This window comes from Mustela putorius, unplaced genomic scaffold, assembly GCF_011764305.1.
Source record: "Mustela putorius furo isolate JIRA1106 unplaced genomic scaffold, ASM1176430v1.1 tig00003858_pilon_pilon_pilon, whole genome shotgun sequence".
NCBI lineage: Eukaryota > Metazoa > Chordata > Mammalia > Carnivora > Mustelidae > Mustela > Mustela putorius.
The window spans coordinates 49,224,395-49,246,920 of NW_025422010.1; the positions used below are offsets into that span (position 1 = coordinate 49,224,395).

Here is a 22,526-nt window from a genome sequence, read left to right on the forward strand (position 1 = left end):
CCTCTTCCTAAAAGTTAATGCTTTTTGCTCCCAGTACCCTTAGGGACCTGACCCTCAGTATAAACCGGGTCCTAACCATCTTTCTACAAAGGCACCTCTAGTAAGTCGATGGAAATTCAAAGTGGATGGTCTCCATTCCTTCACAGTGGGCACCAGACTGGTGAACTGGGGAACTGCTTAGAAAAAAAAAAAATAAGGCAGGTCCGTGCCCAGTCACCATTCAGCAGCGGTGGGCACGCTGCGACCTCCATCAGCAGGGAGGGAACTCCAGGACAGAGGTCCGCGGTGAGGACCACGACGCCTTAGCGACCATCCTCCCTGGCAGGTCTTCCCCTAAGGTTCCCAACAACCCCCTGACGCCCATTACTGATTTTACAGGTAAGAACTAAGGCGCTGACAAACCCCCGCACTGCTCAGACCCCCCAGCGACCCGCGTTGCTCCCGGACCCCTCCCGGCCGCGCCCCGCTGACGACCCACGTACCAGCTCTCCCCTCCCAGAGGGCCACCCCTTTCCGGTCCCACCTCCACAGCGCCCCTCGCCCCGTCGCGCGGAGCTTCCTGCGCCGCTCCCGGAAGCCCCCAGGCCCGGGGTCCCCGGCGCCGGCTGCCCCCGCCGTCCCAGGGGCGCGCGCGGCGGCGGCGGCGGCCGCGACAGCCTCACTTACGCCGGTCGCGGAGCAGGGCGCCCGCAGCTCGCACGGCCGCAGCCATGTTTGTGCCTCCCGAAAGCATTCCCGGGGCAGCCTCGCCCGGAACCCGGGTTCCTCCCGCGGTGGCGCGATCGGGTGCCGGGCCCCCAGGCGCCGAGCTGCTGTCACGGCCACCCCAGGCCTTATCTCGCGTCGTCGCCCCCCCTGAGCCTTCACGGCGCGCCGGCTCATTCGCTGCGGGCCGCACCGGGCCGGGGCCTCGGGGGGCGGGGCCAAGGAAGACACGCCCCTCGCCGGAGCCGGCGACCCCGCGGGGCGGTCCGGGGGGTAAAACCCGCCCCGAGCCGCCTTAGTGGCGGCGCCCCACCACCCGGCGGTGCCGGGTGCTGGTGCTGGAGCCGGGCTCGGCCCCGGATCACCCTGAACGCATGCCCCGGTGGCCTCTGCCAATTCGGCCAAGTCAGGAACCACAGCCACAACTCGGCAAAGGACTTTCCAGACATTTCCAACACTCTTCCCGGGATGCCGAGGTTGCTTGTGCCTCGGTTCTCCAGTCGGCTTGCCTTCTGACCGCGCCACGGGCGGACCCAGTTCCGTTATGCGTGGTTTGCAGACTAGGGAAGGGAATTGTTTTACGAGACACTCGTGAATGACATATTACTCGATTTCTCTGTAGCGTCTCAATATAGCAGAGTTTGGCAGGTGGGACCAGACATTATTAGCAAACATTATGCTGCTAACAGGAGCCTAGGAAAGGGAGGGCCAGTCCGGCAAACGCGTTTCTGGGGGTGGGGGGGAATGCCGTGCTGCAGTTTCTGGGTGTACTTGCACACCCTTGCAAGGTAGCTCTCGGGCCCCAATCCCGCACTCGCGACTGGCCCCTCCCTCATTTCTAGCCATTCCTGCATTCCCACGCTTCCGCCTGCTCCCCCTGCCCACTGTTCTGTGCGTCTCAGAGTACAAGACAAACCTTGGAGCACAAAGGTCTCAGACGTTATTCATTCGTTGAACAAGTATTGACCACCTACTGCTTGCACTGGAAGACAGCACTGAACAGACCAGACAAGTGACTTATGTGGGGTTAAGGGAGAGACAAAATAATGAGAATATGTGTTATTTGAAGTGATGATAAACATTGGAAGAAGGAAGCAACGTGAGGGAGATGGGGAAAAGGGAATTTGAGGTAGATGGGTCAAGGGACGCCTAGGTGGCTCAGTCAGTTGAGTGCCTGCCTTTATTTAGCTCAGGTCATGATCCCAGAGTCCTGGATCAAGCCCTGTGTAGGGCTCACTACTCAGCAAGGAGCATGTTTCTCCTGCTGCCTGCCGCTGCCCCTGCTTGTGCTCTCTATCTCTGACAAATAAATAAATAAAATCATTTTAAAAATGAAATAGATGGGTCAGAGAAGTTCTCACTGACATCTGGACAAAGGCCCGAAAGAAGTAAGGGTGCAAGCTTCATATAACATTCCAGGAAGATGGGAGTCCAGATTGAGTTAAAATCACCTATCTGGGGCTCCCGGGTGGCTCAGTGGGTTAAAGCTTCTGCCTTCGCTGCAGGTTATGATCTCAGGGTCCTGGGACTGAGTCCCACATGGGGCTCTCTGCTCAGCAGGGGGTCTGCTTCCGTCACACCCCCACCTGCCTCTCTGCCTACTTGTGATCTCTCTCTTTAAATAAATAAAATCTTTTAAATAAATAAATAAACTCTTTTTTAAAAAATCACCTATCTGTAGCATAAAATTAATGTTCCTGATTGAGTTAGTTTATTATTAAAGTTGGCCATCCTTCTGGTTTAAGCCAAATGTAAAATATCATATTAAATGGATTGTCCTTCATGTTACCTGCGTGATCTTCAGATCCAAGTAGATGTTCCCTGAGAAATGAAGAGTAAACTTGCTCCAAGTTCCAGACTGCTTTCCTATATATTTTGCTAACTCTCTACCCTCATAATTAAAATGACATTCATTTATTTTGCCCATTTGATGTGCTCTTTATAGTGTACTTCTCTACCTAAAGCTTAAACCCATTTCTTTTAAGGAAGCTGCACAAAAAAAGCTCTACATTTTGAACTTCTGTTCTAGACAAAGTGCAGACAGGTCCAGAGAACTAGGAAAGACTGAGAGTTTTAGATGTTTGACACACATGGGCTCTTGTCAGCGACTCTGGAAGGCTCTGGATGAGTCACCTCTCCTTCCCAGGGCTGTGCCTCTTCTGCTAGGTAGAGATAACAGGGGTCTTCTGGCCCCTCCTAGGGAAATGCCGATGATTAGTGACAATGCACAAAGGTGCCAAATCTCACATAATCAACAGCCGTGACAGGTATCTGACCAGAGAGGAGAAAGGAACTAGCAATGCATGCTCTATTAAATATATCAACATAATAACATTTTAAAAAAATGAATTGGCACCATTTCATGCATTTTATTTATATCTTTTATTTTCATTTGTACTAGCTTGAAAAAGACTCATTCAAAATCCCTCATGTTTAAAACCTCCCTGATCCACATATTAAGACTCATAGGTCAAAATATTAAAAATGAATAAATAAATAAAGACTCAAAGGTCATAGATGGAAACAGAACTTCATTATTTCTCCAGAACAGAGAGTATCATAAAAATTATTATTTCTAATCTATGGCTTATTTCTTACAAACATCGAATATAATAGCTTTCCAACAAGTAAATTTTTATGTTTTTATGAAAGCAAATAAAATGCGTTTTATACAGGTCCTTTCCAAAACTGATTAGAAAACACAGCCCTTAACCCAGAAATTGTGAATTCTAAAGATGGATTGATTGATGAGAGAGAGAGACGCAAGGAGGAGGGAGCAGAGCGAGAGGGAAAGAGAATCTCCAACAGACTCCACGCTGAGCATGGGGCCTGACTCGGGGCTGGATCTCGTGCCCCTGATCGTGACCAGAGCCAAAAACCAAGAGGTAGATGCCTAACGGACTGCGTCACCCTAGTGACCCAGAAGGTGTGAATTCTAAATGCGGGTTTGCTAACAAAACCGGAAAAGACCTTAAAAGGCTAAAGAAATTTATAAACGTGCATGGCATTTACGTGTGTGTGTGTACATAGAAATGCATTTTTTCCTGGCTTACATATTTGTAACAAAGGTATATACCACTTCCCTTAGCAAACAGAAGGCCAAAGACAGTCTCTGCGCCAACTTGATAAGCCACACCCCCCATCACAAGGGAGAGGGTTTTTCTGAGCCCGGGTGACTTCATTAGTGAAGAAAGCACTCTCCTGTCACAGACAACACTCTGAGTTCAGCCTTTGGTCCTAAATGAAATGAACTTGTTGGTTTCAGCTCAATGCTTCAGGAAGGGCAGGAGGATCACCTAATTCATTATTTGTCATGATTGGCACCTCTGTGCTACTCACACTAAATTTAGATTACTCAATTCTGTCTCCTTAATCAGAAAAGCAACAGGGCAGGAAGGGGCGGTGTGTGGTACAAGAGAAACAGTGGCTGGGCGAGGCCGGCAAACGGTGAGCTGTAATGATCACTCGGAGACATCAGATCAATGGTCCCCACATTGTTTTATAGCAAAGAGGTGACCCAGTCTGGGCCAATGTGGCGTGCATTTTGAATTCCTCTCTTCACCACACAGAGCCTTAAGCCCACAAGTGATGATGGGTTTGTTAGTCCATCAGTACTCATTCCTGAGAGTCCATGATCAGCAGAGAGTACAGATGGACTAATGAACCCATCTGTACTCTCTCACCATGGCACTGGAGAGGGGAAGGATTAAGAGTTAAGGTCAGGGGCAAGCTGGAAAGTTCTCAGGCCTTGGACCTTTGTCTGTAATGGACTGGTGATAGTCAAGACGGTCGCTGTTCGGGGCTGTGCCCTGGGGAAAACTGTTGAGCAAACACGTTCAGGCTACAGAGTGTGCGACAGTCGCGGCGGGAAGAACGGACAGGAGACAGCGCTGGCGGTGTTTTGTTTGCTCTCCAGTAAATAAAATCTTTATAAATAAATAAATAAATGGCTTAATACCTGAACAGTAGCAGTTTTAGAGAGAAAGCAAAACAGAAAAAAAGACTTTCATGAATGAGGCAATTTTAAAAACTTGAACACAACTCAAGGGCTTGATTTCCTGGGTGTGAGGGTCCTGTCACCCACCCTGTGGGATGGACGCAAATTCCCAAGAAATAGCGTCATGAAATTTCAGAAGAGTGGGGACAAGTTTCCGAAATAGCTCCTATGTCAAGGACCAGGTATGAGAATGCTTAGGGATTCTCAGTAGCAATATATATATATAAATATATATATATATATTTACTATAAATGCCTCATTTCCATCTGTCATTTCACTTAATTGAAAAACAGGATATAATCTAGTGTGCTGAAAAATAAAGAAGATCATAAAACATGACTAGAACCTACACCTAATGTGAAAAAATTGTTCCTTTTCTTTACCGCGTGTTTTTAGTAGTACCTACTAAATTTAGTAATATCTAATTTCACATACATACGTCATGAAAAGTAAAAAGATTTTTAAAAATGCAAAACACATGAACCAATGTAAGACTGAGGCGTTCAGCTTTAGAAAAATTAAAGCCAGCAAATAGTTTTTAATGTGTGTCCATTTATTGATTGCTGGGAATACAGCCTACTGAGAATACATGACATGCATTTTGGGAAAGAAATTAACCAAATCTGAAATGAAGCCATTCAATAAGCCTGCTGGGAGTTAATAAGGTAGCAGATTAGATCTAAAGTCACAGTGTGGGAAGAGTCAAACAGCCACATACAGTTGTCATTAAGATTCCAGCTGCAAATTCTTTTGGAACTTACTTATTCTTAATTACTTAGAAACTACCAGGAAAGAGAGAAGATCACTCTGCCTCTTTAGCTTAAACTAACGCAAAGAACAACAACAACAAAAAGAATGTGCTGTTATTTCAAATTAACGCAAAATTCCCATTTTTTAAAAATTTCTCCACATCAATTCGTATGCTTTAGAATTATAAGCAGCTCTATAGGATTAGAAAAGATTAATAACCAATGCAAAACTGTCTTTGTTTGATTCCAGTATCTACCAATGAATTTCACTAATACTAGCAGATTTTTTACACCACATTGCCAATTTTCCTTCAAGATGTTTGTTATAACTTGCCTGTACAATAAAATGATATAAATTAAAGAATTCCAGTTACACTTAACAGGGCGGAAAGATTAGGTTACTGGAATGTCTTAGATCATAATTAAATTCTGCTTAATGATATATGTGATACAGACGATGAAAAAATTACAACCTATAATTGGGTAAAATGCTGAACTGGACTTCCGACCGTAGTGTTACACACCACATAGTTCCCCCAAACTTTGTGATGGATGGATAGTGTTCCTTAAAATGCTAACAATGACGTCACTGGATATTCACATGATTTGGATTGCTTTTTGTGGGAGAAAAAAGAAATGGCCATACACCAATGGAATAAAAAAGGGAAGATTCTGGCTTTTTGTTTTTGTTTTTTTTTAAAGAGGCAGTCTGTTCCTTTCATAAACTGTATTCTTTCCTTAATGCTTCTGGAAGAACCAGTTATGGCTTGCAACGCTGGACAAATCGTGGGTACAAGCATACATCTCGGATGTGATACCTATTCAGAATCCAGGTCAAGAATCGTTCCAAGCCCAAGCCATATCCTCCATGAGGACACGTGCCATATTTTCTCTGTTTAAAAAAGAAAAAGAAAAGAAGGACTGCATTAAGCAAGGCCAGTAGCTGGGTTGTTTTTCAAATTAAGTCAACGTATTAGACAAAGACAAAACTAGTCACATGCCACATTACAACCATGAAATTGAATACAGCTTGTTCCCACATCAAAGTACCACACTGAATTCTCTCCTTTTAAAAATTCCAATTTATACAGAACTATTAAAATGAAAACAATTTAAAGAGTATTAAAAACAAAGCACAAAACTGTTTACCTGATCTGTGTACCAGTAATAGGGAGTGGGGTCAATTCCTTCCCTTTTATAACCTGCCAGTATCTCCTCACTATCCCAGATACGCATTGAGCCTCCCACAATCTCACCGACGTTGGGCATCAACACGTCAACCTTTAAAAACAAGTAAATAAAATGCAGTTACTACCAGGCTACAGTTTCAAAGAAAATCACCATTAAACTCATAGCTAAAGGAGCACGATGGTTATGTAATACTCAAATATTCAAAGCCTATAATTTAACAAGATATGATAAGCCCAAGAGAGGACAAAGCCACTTCTTTACATACTGCCATGCTAGATGTATAATGAAATATTTGCCATGAGCTCTATCTTAGTCCAGTGGCAGTTCCCACCCCATTAGAAAGCAAAATTAGTAATACTATTTGAATCACAGACTGACAGATTCTGTAAGGCGGGAATCCTCAGGACATCGCTGCATATAGAAGGACTTGATCTCTACAGGAAATCGACACAGCAAGATGGGCTCATTAATGGTGTCCGTCATCAGTCTCTCAGGAGCTTCTGGGATATCCTGAGGTTAAACAAGACTTCATTAACATTTACAACTCAAAAGGCAACAAGACAGAAGCAGCTCTCACCCACAGCAGCCCTTCATGTTATTAATGTAACGTAGCAGAGACCACACACCCATCCACAACCCAAACACATGGTGGAAGCAACACTTTCTTCCAAAAACAATAAAGGTATTTTAACAACTCGCACGCAGTTATTAAACCAACTGCAAAAGACCTGCTTCCCTTTACAGTAGATCAAGCACCATCTGCTTGAGGAATAAAAACCCACCCACCAAACCCCTACAAATAAAAAATTTAAAAAAAAACAACACTCGAAGCCATTATCACTGAGACTAGATACTGTGCAGTTATTTTTTTCAGTGGCCAGTTTTACCCAGCTCTGAAGCAAACGTGGTCCACTTAGTCCTGTGAGGTATAAGACAATCAGTGAAGGCTCCAAAACATCGTTGGTCTATGCACAGCCTGTGTTATTAATAACACCAATCCTTAAACTTTCCTGTTATCTGGACTTCTTGCCTGTTACAGTACATCTATATGGCTTCAATGGTGGTAAGATAGAGCCCTAAGACAAATAACCAGTGTGAAATTTCCAAGTGTAACCACACCTGGAACACTTAGCCAAGTGTTCAGATGATGATGAACCAAGTTCATCTGCTTCTGTCTCAAAACATCCTTCAGTAACCCACATATAAACTCAAGGTAATACTGAAAACTCTCGTCCTAGTACAAACTGACTGAGAACTTGACAAGACTCATTGGGGCTTGGCAATCTCCTGGCGCAGCTGTCATGAGGCCCCAGGCCCCACTGGAGATGAGTGGGATGCTTCTGGTCTCTCGGCTTTTATCTGCTCTATATACCACAGTAGGATTTAACTGGGGGGAAACAGTCTTACTGCACGTTCCAAAAAGTTGGAAGATTCATCCTCCATTCGCCTACTGGATGTAGAACATGGGACGTTCATCTACTCTGGTGACCTCATGTGCATGGGATGACATCAGAATACGATAAATGTTGACAAGCATCAAGGGCTTCCTGAACCATGGACCCTGCCAGGAATTTAGCTTTGAGTCCTCACAACTTTGCAAAGCAGCTGTGACCTCCGAGGAAAGAGGGTGGGGTCACTGGCCTTCTCTCACACAGCAATAAGGACACAGGTGGGAGCTAAGCCACCTGGTGGTGGGGGGGGGGATTTCCTCCAAAGATGGGGCTCTTTCCACTCCATCATACTACTTGGCTAAGTTTTAGGTAATAACCCTTCTTAAATTTTTAATACAAAACTTTGTTACTCTATGCCACCAACGAATTCATGAAATGGAAAGAATAATTTATATAGGTCGAGAGTCCTGTTTGTTCTCTCTGTAAATTCCTTCTAAAAATTAAAGCTCTAAGCAGTAGCTGCTCCTCTTTTATCTATAAAGCGGACTTGCAAATACTATGTGAGAAATGGTTAAATGCACTGGGAAAAGGGCTTCACAGGCTACACCTCTGGTATGTCCACACAGTGTATCTGGGACACCAGACCACCTTGGCCTTCTCTCTTGGGTTTTGCATTTTAACCAACAGCTATTTTCTTCTTTGACTCTTCTCCAATTGAAGGAGCTTCAATACACTCCTTTGCCGGAGGCTTCCTTTTTGAAAGAGGCGGATACTTTCTCCAAACAAATAAAACGAACATACCGCATATCAACATCTTGCATGAAATTTTAAAGCCTGAAATTTTGCATGAAATGTCTGAGGCATTGTGCCAGCCTAGAGAGCTACCCTTAGAGTCAAGTCAGGAGCATGGACTGACCACAGAAGAAGAGGAAAAAGGCAAAAGATGTGCTGCAAAGGCTATCATGGCGCTAATATTTACTGACCACCACAGAAGCGGACTAAGGCTGACTCTACATCTGTGGACTCAATGAATCCTCAGACAACCCCAAGGAGGGTCTGTTGTCGCCATTTTTTTGACAAGCGGCTGCCTTCTGCATTCCTGGTTCGATCACCTCAGCAGCAATACACTTAGGCGCTGCATACCTCTCCAAATTCATAGAAAGTTCCATCTTCTTTCTTTATGTTGTGTTCCTTCAGCCACACAATAGCATCTGAATAGTTCATCCGCTTAAAAGGCCGTTTGGGAGGCTTGAAGTTCTACAATAGCAAGAAAAAACAGTGTATACAAAGAAACCGGAACACTAAAATTTCCATTATAGGGAAAACTATCCGTTGTTAGTGTAAAATGTTATTTCAGACAAGAAAACAATGAGAACATTTCTAAAAATGGAAAATATACATGACCTCCTCCTACGTAAAATATTATAAAATTATTGGCAATGACTAGTATCAAATTTTACTCTTAAAAATACAGGTACAGAAATGAGTGAAGGTGGTCAAAAGGTGAGTTATAAAACAGTTCTGAGGGTATAATGTGCAGCAAGGGGACTACAGCTAACAATACTCTATTTATAAATGTGAAATTTGCTAAGAGAGTAGATCTTAGAAGGCTGCAGCATAAAAAAGAACAAACTGTACCAGTGTCTGGTAAGAGATGTTATCTAGACTTATGATAATCATTTCATAATACATACAACTATCAAATCATGATGCTGCACACCTGACACTAACATAATGCTATCAATTTTACCTTAAAAAATAAAAAATAAAAATATAATGTGTGTGTATATATGCACTTATAGCAAAGCTCGCCACGCCATTAAATCTATAAAAAACCGAAGGTGAAGACATCATTACCTCCCCACTTCCCCCACCAAATCATGACTTTGCATTTCCATAAACAGCACACCTACCGGGTTGAGGTCACGCACTATACTCGCTGCAGGAGATTTCAAGACTCTATCTACCACATCACAAACCAAGTCCTCCAATCGGTTCAGGAGCTCATCAAAGGTCAGGAAAGGACACTCTGCTTCCACATGAGTATATCTAAAAAACAAGATACTAGCTGGCAGCCGGTCTACCTTTCTGCGAAGTTTTTCTTAAGTAAGGATTTTAACATCGCAAAACTGTGCAGAAATGTAAAATTCCAGCACCGCTAACCAACTCCCCACTCAGCACATTAGCTTTATTTCAGTTTTTTGGTTTTTTTTTTTAAGATTTTATTTATTTGTCAGACAGAGACAGCAAGAGAGGGAACACAAGCAGAGGGAGTGGGAGAGAGAGAAGCAGGCCTCCCACTGAGCCTGATGCGGGGCTTGATCCCTGGACCCTGGGATCATGACCTGAGCCAAAGGCAGACACGCAACGAGCGAGCCATCCAGGTGGGCCACAGGCAAGTTTTAGAGTCCCTACCTTTCCTCCCTTAAAAAGAGTGATTTCTTGTTTATTCTTAACATATAAAGGATCAAAGAAAAGTGAAAGACGAGAACATCGCTAGGTATGGCGCAGGAGCCAAACCTTCATACATGGCTCCCAGTAATTTGTGGAATGGCCCTCCACACACTCTTAAAGTACCCAATTTTTTCACACTGCCTATATAAAGACTGCTACACTAAACGTATGTTCTTAAAAGTAATTTTTTAAACAAAACTAAAAAGACAATTCCGTACTCAGCCAGGTGCCTTCGTGTTCTAGACTGTTCTGCCCTGTATGACTGTGCGATACAAAACACATCTCCCAGAGCTGGAATGCAGGTCTCCAGGTACAACTGAGAGGACTGAGTCAAAAATGCCTCTTCCCCAAAATAGTCAAGCTTGAAGAGCGTGGCACCTCCTTCCACCTGGGTTTGCACTAACGTTGGAGGAGTAACCTGTTCAAATGAAAAGGGGGAGTAAGTAGAGGCCGATTGTGAGTGCCACTATTCAAGTTTTAAAATGGCCAAAGGTACTGTTTGTTTGCAAACGATGATGAACCACACTTACTTCATGGTACCCCCTATCAAAGAAGTGATCTCGAAAGCACCGGGTGACCACAGAACGTGCTTTCAGGATCTTGGACATGTTTTCTCCCCGGATCATCATGTGTCGGTTGTTGAGCTGGACGTCCACGTCAGACTCCTCGTTAATCAAGTTATCAGCTCCTCCAGCAGGGGCCAACCCAATCAGTTCCCAGAAGTCACAGCTCAGCTCATGGCCCCCGGGGGCCTCCATTTTAGAAGGGGGGAGGCAGGGAAAAAGGAGAGAGAAGGAAACAAAAACTAACATTATTGGAGATTTTAATTTATGTCAAAATTGTTGGTAAGATATTTTTAGACATCACCATTATCAGCCTACCCTTCTAGACAAAGACCTAATAACCTGATTTTATTTTGATATTTAATATTCCTTTCAGAGTAAATCCACACATGATTTTTAAACAACAGAAAAGCAAAAACTAGAAAATAAATGATAATCTTGCAACTTGGAGTAACTACTAACTGCTGTTATCAATCGATATATCTTCCTAACCCTTCCCTGTTAAGTTAAAATATCATTTTATCGACACTGAAACACTCCTTAAATGCAAAGGTTTTACTGAAAGCTGTTTCTCTTTGGAATGGATATATGATAAAAATTTAAATTCTCCCTAGTAATTCCATTAAAAGCAATTTATTTTAGAAGCCACATATCACGGAATATACAATTACCTTGGTGCCAAACCCTGGAGAGCAAGTAACACGTCATAACAACTCCGTTCTGCAAATCACATTACTTCAGTGAACTTGAATCAGATACTCATGCTTAATTTAGGTCTTTTTACATGAACTCTGGGAGACCCTCTGATATCGATATTTCTAGTCTATTAAGGAGTACTCTAGGGGCTCCCTCTGGTGGTTAATAGGTCACATTTGTTTGTTTTCTTTCCCAGCCAACAAATATAACCACAGTAATTATGTGAAAAGTAATTACCAACAAGTAACCGTTACATGCCTGTTGGCTGGAGAAGAAACAACTCTCTGAATATCAGAATTATATTTAACTTTCTCTAAAAGAAACTTTCAAATTCTATTCAGGAAGTTTCAGATTTAGATTACTGCTCTTTCCTGAAGCTTTTGGGTAAATTTTTTTTTTTAAAGATTTTATTTATTTATTTGACAGACAGAGATCACAAATAGGCAGAGAGAGAGGAGGAAGCAGGCTCCCCACTGAGCAGAGAGCCCGATGCGGGGCTCCATCCCAGGACCCTGGGACATGACCTGAGCAGAAGGCAGAGGCTTTAACCCACTGAGCCACCCAGGCGCCCCATGGGTAGATTACTTTTATTTCCAACTGGCTGAAAAGCTAATCATGCATCCATAGCAAAGTGACTGTACTATGGCCCATGAGGGTTATTTATGAATTCTATAAAGTTGGAAATCCCTGAGTGTGTTATATCATCTGAGTTGTATGGTAGACATATTTCCCTGGAAGAGGAAAAGGCATCCTAAATTTATCAAGTACATCGCATCTGTGTATTTATTTGCCAAATCCCTAAAGTACAAATAAGAACACTGGAGAACAAAGACACACTTACCCACTGAGAAAATCAACCTACTCACCTGCTTGCCCTTTGGGGTCAGATTTAGCGTTCCATACACTGCAACACTACTCTCCGTGGCCAAGACAACCCCATTGTAACACTGACACTATAAAAAAGATAAAAGTCCGTATTTACTACTCACATTTACGTTAAGATGTATATGCTCTGATGTACAGAAAGCTAAGCAGATTACTCAAATAAAAGTTACCTGTCTAAAACTAGTAAAAGAAGATGGCCATCGATTTTTTTTTTTTTAGTATTAACCAAGACTAGCTATTTTTGTAGGAGGGTTGATCTACAGAGAAATATGTATGTAAACAGATATTTTACATATATACATATGCATAAATGACAGTAGCCCACATCCCTTAAAAACATCTGAACAGCTCATTTTATTTTCTTTAAAATTCAGACTGCTGGGATAATAAACCACCCACCTGGGCTACGATCAACACTTGCTAAAACCGCTAGGACAGAAGTGACAGGTAGCTTTACTGTGGAGGGATCAGGCTACCAACACTTTAACCCGCTATCATAAAACCATTAAAAAAGGCAAGAGGACATTATGTGTCTTTGATGTGAGACAATGAGAAGCACACAGCCTAGCCCATGAAGTAGTTGTTCCAAGAAAGATATCAAACTAAGTCAAACAAAATGAAAAATCCCCCAAACCTGAATCTGATAAGCTTGTAAGAACTCCAGAGGAGAGGAATACGTTAAATGACCCCGAGGAGGCAACCAGCCAGACTCGGAGTAGAGGAGAGCCACTGGACAACCAAATAGGTTGTTTTAAACAAATTTGGTAGAAAAGACAATAGAAAGGACGAATGGTTACAGACTGAAAGAGTTTCAGAGCCACATCAGCTCAGTGCAGTGCAGAGATCTCGTCTGGGTTCTCATTCAAACCAAACAACTGTAGAAAGACATTATGAATCAACTGGGAGAATCTGACTGATGTTTAGGAGTTGCCTGTTTGGCGAGGGTGTAATTAATATTAGCGTGGTTATAGCACAAATACTTTTTCTTGGAGATGTGTATGCAAATGTATTTATATAAAATGATATGATGTCTAGAGGGGTCAGAGGGGTGAGCAGTAAACCAGAATTGGCCATTTATTAGTCATTACTTGCTAGGGACTTAGTGTTTTTGTCCCTCCAAATTGCCTATGTTGAAATCCTAGGCCCCTGTGTGCCGGTGTGAGGAAGTGGGCCCTTGGACAGGAGAATAGGGGGAGATAAAGGGTTTGCTCCCCCTTCTGCTCTCCACCATGCAAGGACGCGCCAAGTCAAACATGACCATGCTGACACCCTGAGCTCGACTTCCAGCCTGCAGGACTGTGAGACAATTTCCTTCATTTATATACCACCCAGTCTGTGACTAAGACCTAACCAAAGCCGGGTGATGAGCACATGAGGTTTCTTTATACAGGTGACTTCGAACAATTTGGGGATTAGGAGTGCTGACCCCCTGTGCAGTCTAAGATCCACATACTACTTGATTCTCCCACAACTTTAATGGCCTACGATTGAAGCCTTGCTGACAACACAAAGTCAACTAACATGTATTTTATGTATTAGGCGTAACATACCGCATTCTTATAAGAAGTTTGAGAAAAGAAGGTCATAAAGAAGAAAGTCATAAAGAAAATTCACTCACAGTATAAAAAAAAAAAAATCAAGGCCCCAGCAGACACATGCAGTTCAAACCCATGTTGTTCAATGGTCAACTGTACCGTTCTATTTTTTATGTGCTTGAAATTTTCTCTAACAGTTTAAAATATATATACAGATCCTAAAACTCCTAAAACTAACAATAAAGGAGCTTCCTGGGGAAAAAAAACAACAGATTTTCAGTGAGAAATAAGAAAAAATATTTACCAGATCATCTGACAAGACACACTGAAGATAGCCTGTACCATCCCGCAACACCAGAAACATTAAATTCTTTCCTAAAATGAGAAAGAAAAATGTAGCCCGACCGCTCTCAAGGCACTTAAAAGTACTTTCTCATAATTTAATCTTGTAACAGGTAACTCCACGGTAAAATTGTTCCCAGTTCAAACCTCCCGCGTGGCCCCCTTCCTCTCAAGTGGCCACTAGAAACATCACTACTCAGTGTCTGCAAAGCATTTCACCTTCTTCACTGTATTTCCATATCCTATGTGAGCCTCGTGATCCACGTGATCATGGGAGAGCAAGACTGTCAGAAACTTGACACGAGGGAGTGTGTCTCCCTCACCACTGAATCCCCTGCACGGCCTAGCATAGGGCTGTGTACTCAACGAGAGGTAGTTAAATATTGCTGCCCAGGGACGCCTGGGTGGCTCAGTCAGTTAAGCAGCTGCCTTCAGCTCAGGTCATGATCCTAGGGTCCTGGAATCGAGTCCTGCATCAGACTCCTTGCTTGGCAGGGAGCCTACTTCTTCCTCTGCCTCTGCCTGCTGTTCCCCCTGCTTGTGTACACATGCTCTCTCTCTGTTAAATAAATAAAATCTTTAAAAATACATATATATGTTGCTGCCCAGAATCCCTTTTCATTTATGCCTCATCTCCTTTTATGAAGATGTATAACTACTTATAATAAAATACATGTTAATAAAATAATAGTTACAGATAGCAAAAAGTCAGGACTGAGAGAAGTAGAATGCAAACACACAAATTATAAAAGCCAACACTACTGCCAGGAATGAATTTCAGAGTTGCTCTGCCCTTCCTGTAACACATCCCCTGCCTTTCATTAAATAATTAAATTCAGCTAGACAAATATTTACTGGATACTCCTGATCTCTGTGATTGCTTCCAGTTAAATAGCATTTAAATAATTTTTAAACCTGTAATAACAAATTTAGGATGTAATTCACTATCTTCTTTCATAAACCAGCACCCCAAACTAAAAATATCCCCACCTAAGTAAATGTTTTTATATTCTTCTTCACCTAGAGCAGGGATGTTTAAAATTAAAGAGAAACAAAAGAAAAGCTCCACCATTTACCTTGCCTACGCAGCCTGTGGACCCAGCCAAACACCTTTACTCTTTGGCCTTTGTATCCTCCTAGGGCATGAATCTTCACCTGCGAAATTGAAGTTAATAACGTTCGACCGATCATGTTATTTATTACGTATCAGCTTCTCCACTAAAACTAGACGGACGGCAGTCAAGTGTCACAAATTCACAAATGATGCAAAACGACAATCATTCTATAATAAACGTTCACCATATTAGAGTGGTTAAAAAAAAAAAAATCCAAGTCTTTCTCTTAGTGCAAAACTGACACTGAGAACCATCTGGAATTTCAGAAACTGCTATATAAAATCAGTGAATAAATGAATTCATAAGAGCAACAAGTCTGCGTGAAGCCCTTCCTGCCCTCACAGTTCCTCCCGACACACAAGGCAGAAGCTAGCCGAGGCTAGCTATCGGCCTGGAGGAAGGCCAGAGGAGTACAGGAAGGGGAGGCTAAAGGTAGCCAAGACACCTTCATCACTAGGAGATAGGAAAAAGACGACCACCCATGAGCAGTAAGAACTATTTGAAATCTAAGCATGGCCACTCACAGCTCAACATCTGTTCTACGAAAAAATGCAGAGGAATTCAATTCACAAAATCACAGAACATTTTATCTATTTAAAAATACCACGAAAATCATGGATTTTGACCTCCTCATTTTACAGTGAGGAAATGGACACGTAGGGAGGGCGACACTTAGCTGGCTTTTAGGTGGGACAGGAATCGTTCAACACGTAATTACTAAAGTTTACGATAAAGTGAACCCCCAAAGGACCAGCTTCCTAACTTTAAAATGTTATTTTCTCTCTATCCCCTTTAAAAGGAAAGGAAGGACGGACAGAGTCAAGGAGCGCACCAGCCGGCCCGGCCCTCGGGCCCTCGGACACAGAGCCGACAGTCTGACAGGGTGTGACGGCGATGTTTGGGACAGTATGTGTCACACTCACACATTTTGGCTCGGGAAGATTTGGATCGTTTTTAATGGTAATCTTCTTTGCTTCTTCCAGGTTCTTTTCTCTCCGCAAACTGTCTTCTGCCTAATTTTTAACAATAAAGCAGTCTGTTAACACAAGGTTTCCAGTATTCTAACTTAAAAAACATTCACAGTGGCAAAATCATTGCTCACCTCTTTCTTTTCCCGGGATTCACTCTTCATTTGTTCCCTATGCCACATTTTTTTAATGTTTTTCATCTGTGATTTAGAAATAACATCCCACCTCTGGAGAGAAAAAGAGATATTGATTTTTTCCAGAATCTCTACGTTCTGATGAAAATTTATTTACAAAATATAATTCGGTAGAGTTTTTGGCTCACCCTACCTCATTTTCTTTTTGTGAATCTATGTAAATGGTCGGAAACGGTTCTTTTCCTACTGTCATCAGAGCCTTGAGTGGGAAGGGAAGAAAAGAAAATTTAATATTGTACCGTATCTGACATCAAAATAACAACCTAATTATGAGGTAACTTCAACCATCTAGAACACCAACAAGAGCCAAGAAGAGGGATGCCTGGGTGGCTCAGTAGGTTAAGCATCTGCCTTCAGCTCAGGTCACGATTCCTGGGTCCTGAGATCAAGTCCCACATCAGGCTCCTTGCTCAGCGGGGAGCCTGCTTCTCCCTCTTCCTGCCACTGCCCCTACTTGTGCTGTTTCTCTCTCTCTCTCTCTCTCTGACAAATAAATAAATAAAACCTTAAAAAAAAAAAAAAAGAGCCAAGAAAAAAAGCATACAAACCCCAACGGCCAAAAGTGAAGATTGAAAGAATGACTGGTCGGACATACTAAGAAGACTTTGCTTAAAGCAGAAGCCATGTGGTCCTCTCACAAACAATTCTAGCACGCGTGACTACACAATACAGTTGATCCCTGAACACGGGTTTAAACTGCGTGGATCTGCTTATATGCACATGTTTTTCCTATAGATACATTACAGTGTTGTAAATACATTTTGTTCTCATAATTTTTAACATTTGCTGTTTTCTAGTTTACTTCTTTGTAAAAATACAGTATAGAATACACATAACATTTAGAATATGTGTTGACTGTTTCTGCTATTGGTTTATCTTATTGGTATGTTACTGGCTTCTGGTCAACTATAAGCTATCGGTATTGCAGACTTTTGACTCTGCAGGGGTCAGTGCCCCAAACCCCGGGTTGTTCAAGGGTCGAGTGTATACAGTTTCCTGGTACAACTAGACTAGAAGCAGCGGATTTCCAGTGGCTGCAGGGACCGGCAGGAAGTATACTGAGAACACCAGAGGAGAGACAACCAACAGTGAAAGTCAACTGCAGATCACACCTAAGTGGCTCTTCTTCACTAAGGAATCAGGGAAGTTGCTTCTGAAACTCTTTCAGAAACAAAAGTAACGGTTAAGAACATAAAAGGCTAAGCTTCATTTAATTTGAAAAATTCCTGTATGTAGAATACCTCTTTTCATAAATACGAGGACATGTCAGGGGTTGCTGTGCCATTTATATTTTATAGTTTGTATTACTTGATTAAGTCAGCCAAGAAATGTTAACAAATTAATCTCTCTGGTTGTATGATCTGAAGCTTGTGGAAACTAAAGGTCTAGTTCCAGACCTGGAAAATACTTTTCACTTTCTTTTAACACTAACCCTGACTCAATGATCACCGCAGAGGAGGGAACCTGGATCTTTTAAAAACATCTAAGACAGGGATGCCTGGGTGGCTCAGTGGGTTAAGCCTCTGCCTTCTGCTCAGGTCATGGTCTCAGGGTCCTGGGATCGAACCCCACATGGGGCTCTCTGCTCAGCGGGGAGCCTGCTTCCTCCCTGCCCCCGCCTGCCTCTCTGCCTACTTGTGATTTCTGTCTGTCAAATAAATAAATAAAATCTTAAAAAAAAAAAAACATGTAAGAGAGTTCTTCTTTTTAATAACTACACTTGAGGGGTGGCTCAGTTGGTTAAAAGACCGACCGCCTTGGGCTCAGGTCAGGATCAGGTCAGGTCAGGCTCAGGTCATGATCCTGGAATCCCAGCAATGAGTCCCCACAGGCTTCTCCCTCTGACCCTCCCCCGCTCACACTCTCTCTCACTCATTCTCTCTCTCTCAAATAAATAAATAAAATCTTTAAAAAAAAAAAAATTACACTTGGTAGAGATGTTTGTAAATCACTAAGAATTTGCTACCTGAAACTCTCTATTGATCCCTCCTTTTGTTAATCACCTAAATTAAGAGTTAGAAGCCAAACTGTAATTCCCCAAATGAGAACAGCACACTTTGCTAATAGTGACATTTTGCAAACATTCTCCTAAATGTCAGTTTTGGGGAGCCATAGGAATCACCTCAACAACTGGAAATGAGAGAAAGATTTCCTTCCAAAAATTGAAAAGCAAGACTCAGCTTCCCCAAGTCCCACTAAGTTCATGCCCAGATTTCTTCGTTTTTTAAAAAGATTTTATTTACTTATTTGACAGAGATTGAGAGAAAGTGAGAGCAAGCACAAGCAAGGAAGTGGCAGGCAGAGGGAGAGGGAGAAGCAGGCTCCCCACTGGGTAGACAGCCTGAAACACAGGGGACGCGATGGGACTGGATCCCAGGACCCTGGGATCATGACCTGAGCTGAAGGCAGACACTTAACCAAGTGAGCCAGCCAGGCGCTCCTACCCAGATTTCTTCTAAATGGACTCCTAAGAGGCCTCTTGGTGAATTTACCACTAGAATCCAGATGTGATCCTGAGTCTTGAGACTCAAAGACTTAACTGATATCTGTACACTACGAACGGACTCATTTCTCGGAGCAGACACTCAGTAACTCATGAGTCTGGGATGCTAATTTACTAATGTACTATTACTTCTCAGGATCTAAAGTCCTCAAGTGAATTTAGCATATTCTCTCAGCAGGATACGGAAAAAAAGAAGACACATGTTAAAAATGTTCAAATATAAGTTTAGACTTATTCACCCAATAAAGCTGTATACATTCCTCCTTTTCTCTTTTCTAAAAATTCTCTCCAAAAACTGGTGCCTGAGATACAGTTATTGACAGGTCAGATATTTACAGACACTAGTCATTAAGAAATGTAGTCATTTTCTGAATGAGAAGAAATACTACCTTTAAGCCCGTTTTAAAAGGTTTCTCCTTGGTTCCATCACCTGTAGCATCATTTCCCTCTCGATCGGAGACATAGAGCTCTGCTGTTTTACAAAAGCAGAATGAGTTATTCATTTGGCCAGTAATTATTAGTCATTTCATACTTTAACTATCTCATCCATTCTTTATCTTTGTGAACAGAACAAGCATCTGATTAGTAAAAAATTACCACGGCCCAAAAGAAATTATATCATGATTCTTTCCCACGCCTCTAATTCAGTGACATCTATCCCATAAAAACATACTAGCTACAAATCTGGCTTTTCAAAATGAACTTTGATGATTTTAATTTGTGATACTGCTTCTAGCTCCTTGATGAAGGCTTTGAAGTTGGCCAGACCAGACTGGAATCTTGGATGTTGTACCTTAAAAGCCAGGGTGACTCCGGGGAAATCACTTAACCCATCTGAGCTTATTTGTCTAGGAAATGAGGGGAAAAAACAATACCCATCTTGAAGGTCTATAGGGAGGACGTAATGAAGTAACACGTATCAATCAGCTATCCCAGTGAGAGTGCACCGATGTCAAATAAATACCGCTTCCTTCTGATCTTTAAAGGAAATGAAGCTCTGAGCTTAACGAATTGCACAAGACCTTACAACTAATTAGGTGTGAACACCAGCATCAATCCTGGTCCCTTTTTTCCTTTTTCTATTGCACCACACGGTCTCCCTGCAAATCTCAATATAAATGAGGATGTGTGAAAGCGAATAAGAATTCAAGAGTCCCTTCCGGACGATCACTTCGAAGAGCTTAAATATTTGGGGGTACTCGGACGTCTTATAGTGCCTCGCGGTGGCTAAGTCTCCGCTGAATCACCAGACTGTTTGCAGGGGGGCAGGGCGAGGAGTGGCCGCCATCCCAGTCGCCGGACGGGGCAGGGGTGCCCGAGGGGGCGTCGAGGGGGAACCGGCCCCGCCCAGCGAGTCGCGGTCCAGCAGGGGTCCAGGCTCCTCCCTCCCCCACCCAACCCTCCCCCCACCTCCAATCTTTCCTGTACAAATATCAGTGGACCGCCCACTCGAAGCCAGGCCATCTGCCGCAGCTCGGTTCCTGGCCCACGTAGGGTTCCCGCTCCACTTACACAGTCCGGGATCCCCGGGCTTCACTCACCTAGTACCATCCCGGCGGTCGGCCCGGTCACCTCCAAGGACATCGTCTCCAACACTCTGCCGCCTTGTCACCCCAACGTGCACCGGTGGCTTCCTCGACTAGGACGTTGCATCAGAACGTCATGCATAGGTCGCCCCAGTGAGTCACCCGAGCGTCGCGGCGCCATTGGTTACAGGAGGATAGGGTAAGTGGGCGGGTGTCGTTGCTGCCGCCATCTTTGAGCCGGGCACAGGCAACTTCCGGGTCCGCCGCTGGGTCCTGGCGCCCTCGGGCTATCCGGGTCCCGGCGACCCCGGACTTTCCGGACGCCTAGACCCACTGGAGGCAGCAGTCTTCTCTGCCTTCGGTCCCCACCTTCCTACTTTTCCTACTGAATTATCCAGTTTCTCCCCCAGCTGTAGGTGCGCTGGGGCCGTTTTGGAAACTAGACCAATTTCGTTCCTTAGCCCCAAATGTTGGAATGCTTGTGGAATTAATGTCATCATCAAGTGTATTGAGCACCGGCCACGAGGAGGGGTGGGAGCCGGTGTTAGGGCTGTGAAAGTAGTCCTACCTCACGTGCATTGCCTGTTGTGAAATATCAAGGCCATTTAATTTTGCAACCTAAGTGGATGAACATGTAGTACTTCTGTATTTATGATTCAGATTATTGATACTTTTATTTAAAGTTATAAGGATCGCTATTAGGGAGGCTGTAATAATGTTGTGGGAAAAACTAGGGCTTCAAACCCGCTTGGAACTCTGGTTCCGCCTTTTACTAACTGCTTTGGGAAGAAGTTCCCAACCTAAGCTAATTTCCCTGTTTGTGAAGGATAGTGTAAATTCACTGCCCAGCACATAATAGATGCTAAATAAAGGGTAGCTAAAATTATCATACTTTGTTGAATGAAATACCGGAGTTTGTCTTTGAGTGGAAGGAAAACTTATTTGCATTAGGAGAAAAACTAAAAATAACTCCAAACTTAAGTTCAGACTCTGGAGAATATGAACCAAATACTTCTCTTCAAGAGTATTTCATCCAATTTCATGGACTTCCCCTTTCCCTCTTTGCTAACTTTTTGTGTTTGACCACACATATAATCGTTATCTGTTGCTGCAAAGCAAATTACCCCAAACTTTGGAGCTTAAGACAATGAACATTCATTACTTCACACAGTTTCTGAAAGTGATGAATCCAGGGGTGGCTTCATTGGGGATTGGGTCTCAGGGTCTCCTGAATCAGGCTGCCCGGGGCTGCAGTCTTCTGAAGCTTGGCTAGGTGAGGATCTGCTACCAGGCTTAATCACAGGGCTGCTGGCAGAAGGCCTAGGTTCTTTGCGGAATGGGCTCCCCAGAGTGCTTCTAATGACGGGACAGCTGACATTTCCAAAAGCAAGTGATCAGAGAGAGAGCAAGCTGTATTGGTTACCTATTGCTGTATAATAAATCACCCCAAACTTCAAACAACATTTGGCTTTTCGCATTGTCTGTGGACCAGGAACTTGGGTCTCTCAAAAGGCCACAATCCAGATGTGGGCTGGAACTGCAGGCCTCATATTTTAAGACTCTGAAGTCTCACCTGGGATGCATCCTCTATCACGCTCACTCAGCTGAGTGTTGCGCTCAGTTCTTTGCCACGGGGACCTCGCCATCAGGCAGCGAGCTTCATCAGAGCAGGCAAACAAGACGGAAGCCACAGTCATTTGTAACCTGTTCT

The 22,526-nt window shown here is 43.3% G+C and overlaps 2 protein-coding genes across 7 annotated transcripts in view; both read right to left on the bottom strand.

Annotated features, from left to right (window-relative positions):
- FECH (ferrochelatase) overlaps positions 1 to 937 on the bottom strand; it is a 32,506-nt gene extending 31,569 nt beyond the window's left edge. For 2 of the 5 annotated variants that reach the window (XM_004745547.3, XM_013052737.2), the window contains exon 1: positions 667 to 937. In XM_004745547.3, the coding sequence (XP_004745604.1) occupies positions 667 to 733 (67 nt within the window). In that variant the 5' untranslated portion in view covers positions 734 to 937. Of the gene's footprint in view, positions 1 to 482; positions 615 to 666 lie in introns of those variants that run through there. The other 3 variants (XM_013052739.2, XM_004745546.3, XM_013052738.2) reach the window with 2 other exon arrangements.
- A 4,298-nt stretch (positions 938 to 5,235) lies between these two features.
- Positions 5,236 to 20,984, bottom strand: NARS1 (asparaginyl-tRNA synthetase 1). Of its 2 annotated transcripts, none has more exons than XM_004745548.3 (15): positions 20,831 to 20,984; positions 19,679 to 19,761; positions 16,920 to 16,985; positions 16,727 to 16,819; positions 16,548 to 16,637; positions 15,586 to 15,664; positions 14,472 to 14,542; positions 12,614 to 12,700; positions 11,019 to 11,240; positions 10,707 to 10,906; positions 9,948 to 10,083; positions 9,178 to 9,291; positions 7,022 to 7,153; positions 6,602 to 6,733; positions 5,236 to 6,344 (listed from the first exon to the last, which is right to left on the bottom strand). In XM_004745548.3, the coding sequence occupies exons 1-15, from the start codon at positions 20,871 to 20,873 to the stop codon at positions 6,213 to 6,215; spliced, it is 1,680 nt and encodes a 559-aa protein (XP_004745605.1). In that variant the 5' UTR covers positions 20,874 to 20,984; the 3' UTR covers positions 5,236 to 6,212. The 2 variants fall into 2 exon arrangements, with proteins under 2 accessions (XP_004745605.1, XP_004745606.1); XM_004745549.3 differs by having other exon boundaries at positions 19,679 to 19,758; positions 20,831 to 20,961.
- Between the last annotated feature and the right edge of the window lie 1,542 nt (positions 20,985 to 22,526).